Source organism: Eimeria acervulina, genomic scaffold (genome assembly GCF_000499425.1).
Source record: "Eimeria acervulina Houghton genomic scaffold, Eah_scaff1092, whole genome shotgun sequence".
In the NCBI taxonomy this organism is placed as follows: domain Eukaryota; phylum Apicomplexa; class Conoidasida; order Eucoccidiorida; family Eimeriidae; genus Eimeria; species Eimeria acervulina.
This window is the reverse complement of record NW_013549429.1, coordinates 7501-9914: the sequence shown is the minus strand read 5'-3', so window position 1 is coordinate 9914 and position 2414 is coordinate 7501. Positions and strand designations below refer to the sequence as shown.

General features: G+C 54.2%; 1 protein-coding gene across 1 annotated transcript in view; it reads right to left on the bottom strand.

The window, feature by feature from the left end:
- Positions 1-382: 382 nt before the first annotated feature.
- Positions 383-2414, bottom strand: part of EAH_00055340 (hypothetical protein, conserved) — a gene marked incomplete at both ends in the record, with an annotated part of 8597 nt that continues 6565 nt past the window's right edge. The window contains one exon of the mRNA XM_013393883.1: positions 383-2414. This exon is cut by the window's right edge and continues 2510 nt beyond it. Within this exon, the coding sequence (XP_013249337.1) occupies positions 383-2414 (2032 nt within the window).

The following is a 2414-nucleotide window of genomic DNA, read 5'->3' as shown; positions in this document are numbered from 1 at the left end:
ACTATATTAGGGTTTAGGGTTTAAAGGTTTAGTAATATATATAATATATATATAATATATAATATATATATAATATATATAAAATATATAATATATATTATATATCTTATATATATTATATATTATATATATATTCTACTACCTCTACATTTTATACAGTTGGCTGAAATTAATAAACAAAATCTGCAGAACAAACCCTCAGCTATTCAAACTATCAAATCAACCCAGAACAAGCCTGCTGCTGCTGCTGCTGTTGCTGCTGTTGCTGCTGTTGCTGGAGTTGCTGCTGCTGCTGTTGCTGCAGTTGCTGTTGCTGTTGCTGCTGCTGCTGCTGCTGCTGCAGCAACAGCTGCGTGTTGTTAGTTCTTCGCCTCTCTCCTTATTAATATCGTCTCTCAGAGGTTCTAGGAGAAGCAGCAGCAGCATCACGCGCTGCTGCTGCTGCTGCTGCTGCAGCTGCTGCAGCTGCTGCACACCAGCAGCGCTGCAGCAGATACACCCCAACGTCTTCTGAGGGCACCTGTGCAGCAACTCTACCGAGGCTACGCCATCCGCTGCAGCAGCTTTGCTGCTCTTCTCTCCACTCGGTCTTCCTGTCTCCTGCAGCAGCAGCAGCTGTCGTTGCTGCAGCAGGTGCTGATGCTGCTGCTGCTGCTGGATTGCTATCACATGCTATGCTGCTCTCTCTGTCTGCTGAACAGCTGCGAACAAATGAAGGAGACTCGCAGCTGCTGGTTTCTAAGCTCAGCAGTCGCTGATGCTGCTGCTGTTGTTGCTGCTGCTGCTGCTGATCTTGTTGTTGCTGCTGCTGTTGTTGTTGCTTCTCTTCTAGCTGCCGTTGCTGCTGCTGCTGCTGCTGCTCCTGCTGCTGCTGCTCACAGGGGTGTGGGGCGGCTGCTGTAAGGGTTGCTGCTTGTACACGCAATAGACGGCGCCTGCAGCAGCAGCAGCTGTTGTTGCTGCAGCTGCTGCTGCTGCGCTGCAGCTTTCGCAGCAGCTTACTCCATACTGTTCTCGCTAGCAGCAACTGCTGCTGCTTCTTCTGGTACGATTTCTCTTGCTGCTGCTGCTGCTGCTGCTGCTGCTGCTGCTGCTGCAGCACCGCTGGCAGCTTCCTGTCTGTCTCCTTCCTTCGAAAGACACTGGCGAGGTGTACGTACACCTGAAGCACAGGCCTGTAATTTTGCTGCTGCTGCTGCAGCGTTTGCTGCTGCTGATCTATTGTTTGCAGCAGCCGGAGCACCACTTGCTGCTGCTGCCGCAGCAGCAGCAGCAACCCCGCATCAAGACTGTCTACAACCACGCAGCTACGCACTGGAGGCAGCAGCAAAAGGCTGCTCCCAGCCTCTGCTGCTTCTGCTGCTTGCTGCTCCGCTGCTGCAGCAAGAGCAGCAGCAAGTGCTTCTTCCTGTCCCCCTGCTTCAGATGCCTCTACTCCCGCAGCAGCAGCAGCAGCAGGAGCAGGAGCAGAAGCAGCACGAGTAGCTGTCTCCTCACCACACGCTGCAGCAGCAGCAGCAACAAGAGACTGCTGCTGCTTCAGAGAAGGCCGCAGCTGAAATGACAGCAGCAGCAAAGGAGCAGCAGCAGACTCCTCTGGCTGTCTCCACGCCTCAACATAACACAACGGGGCAGCAGGCAGCCAAGCTGGTGCTGCTGCTGCTGCTGCTGCTGCTGGGGATGAATCTGCAGCAGCAGCAGCTGCAGCAATGTGCTTAGCGGATGAAGGGCTTGAATGGGTGTTCCTGCTGCTGCTGGTGCTGGTGCTGCTGCTGCTGCTGGGAGGCACTCCTCTCAGCTGCAGACGAACAGACATCCATTCAGAGGGAAGGGGGATTGCTGCTGCTGCTGCTGCTGCTGCTTCTGCTTCTGCTGCTTCTGGTTTTGCTGCTGCTGCTGCTGCTGCTGCTTCTCTCTTCTCAAGCTCAACATCCCATTCAAAGGGTGAAGGCAGAACAAAGGGGCTGCTGCTGTTTGTCTCTGCTGCTGCTTCTGCTTCTTTATCTGCTGCTGCATCTGCTGCTGAACCTTCTACCCCTGTGCTGCTGCTATCTCTGCCGGCTTCTGCTCCTGCTGCTGCTACTGCTGCTTCTTTTCCTGCTGCTCTTTCTACTTCGTTTGCTGCTGCTGCTGCTGCTGCTGATTCTCCTGAAGCCACCGAACCCTCCCACACGGTGTTGCTGCTACTGCAAGAGTTGCTGCTGCTGCTGCTGCTGCTGCTGCGTTCCTCGCAAGCGGCAGCACCTTCTGTTGCTGCATCTCCTGCTGCTGCAGCTGCTTGTGCTGCACCTTCTGCTGCTGCAGTCTCTGCTGCTGCAGATTCTGCTGCTTGAGCGTCTGCTGCTGCCGCTTCTGCTGCTGCAGTGCTTGCTGCTGCAGCTTCTGCTGCTGCAGTGACAGCTGCCGCAGCCTCT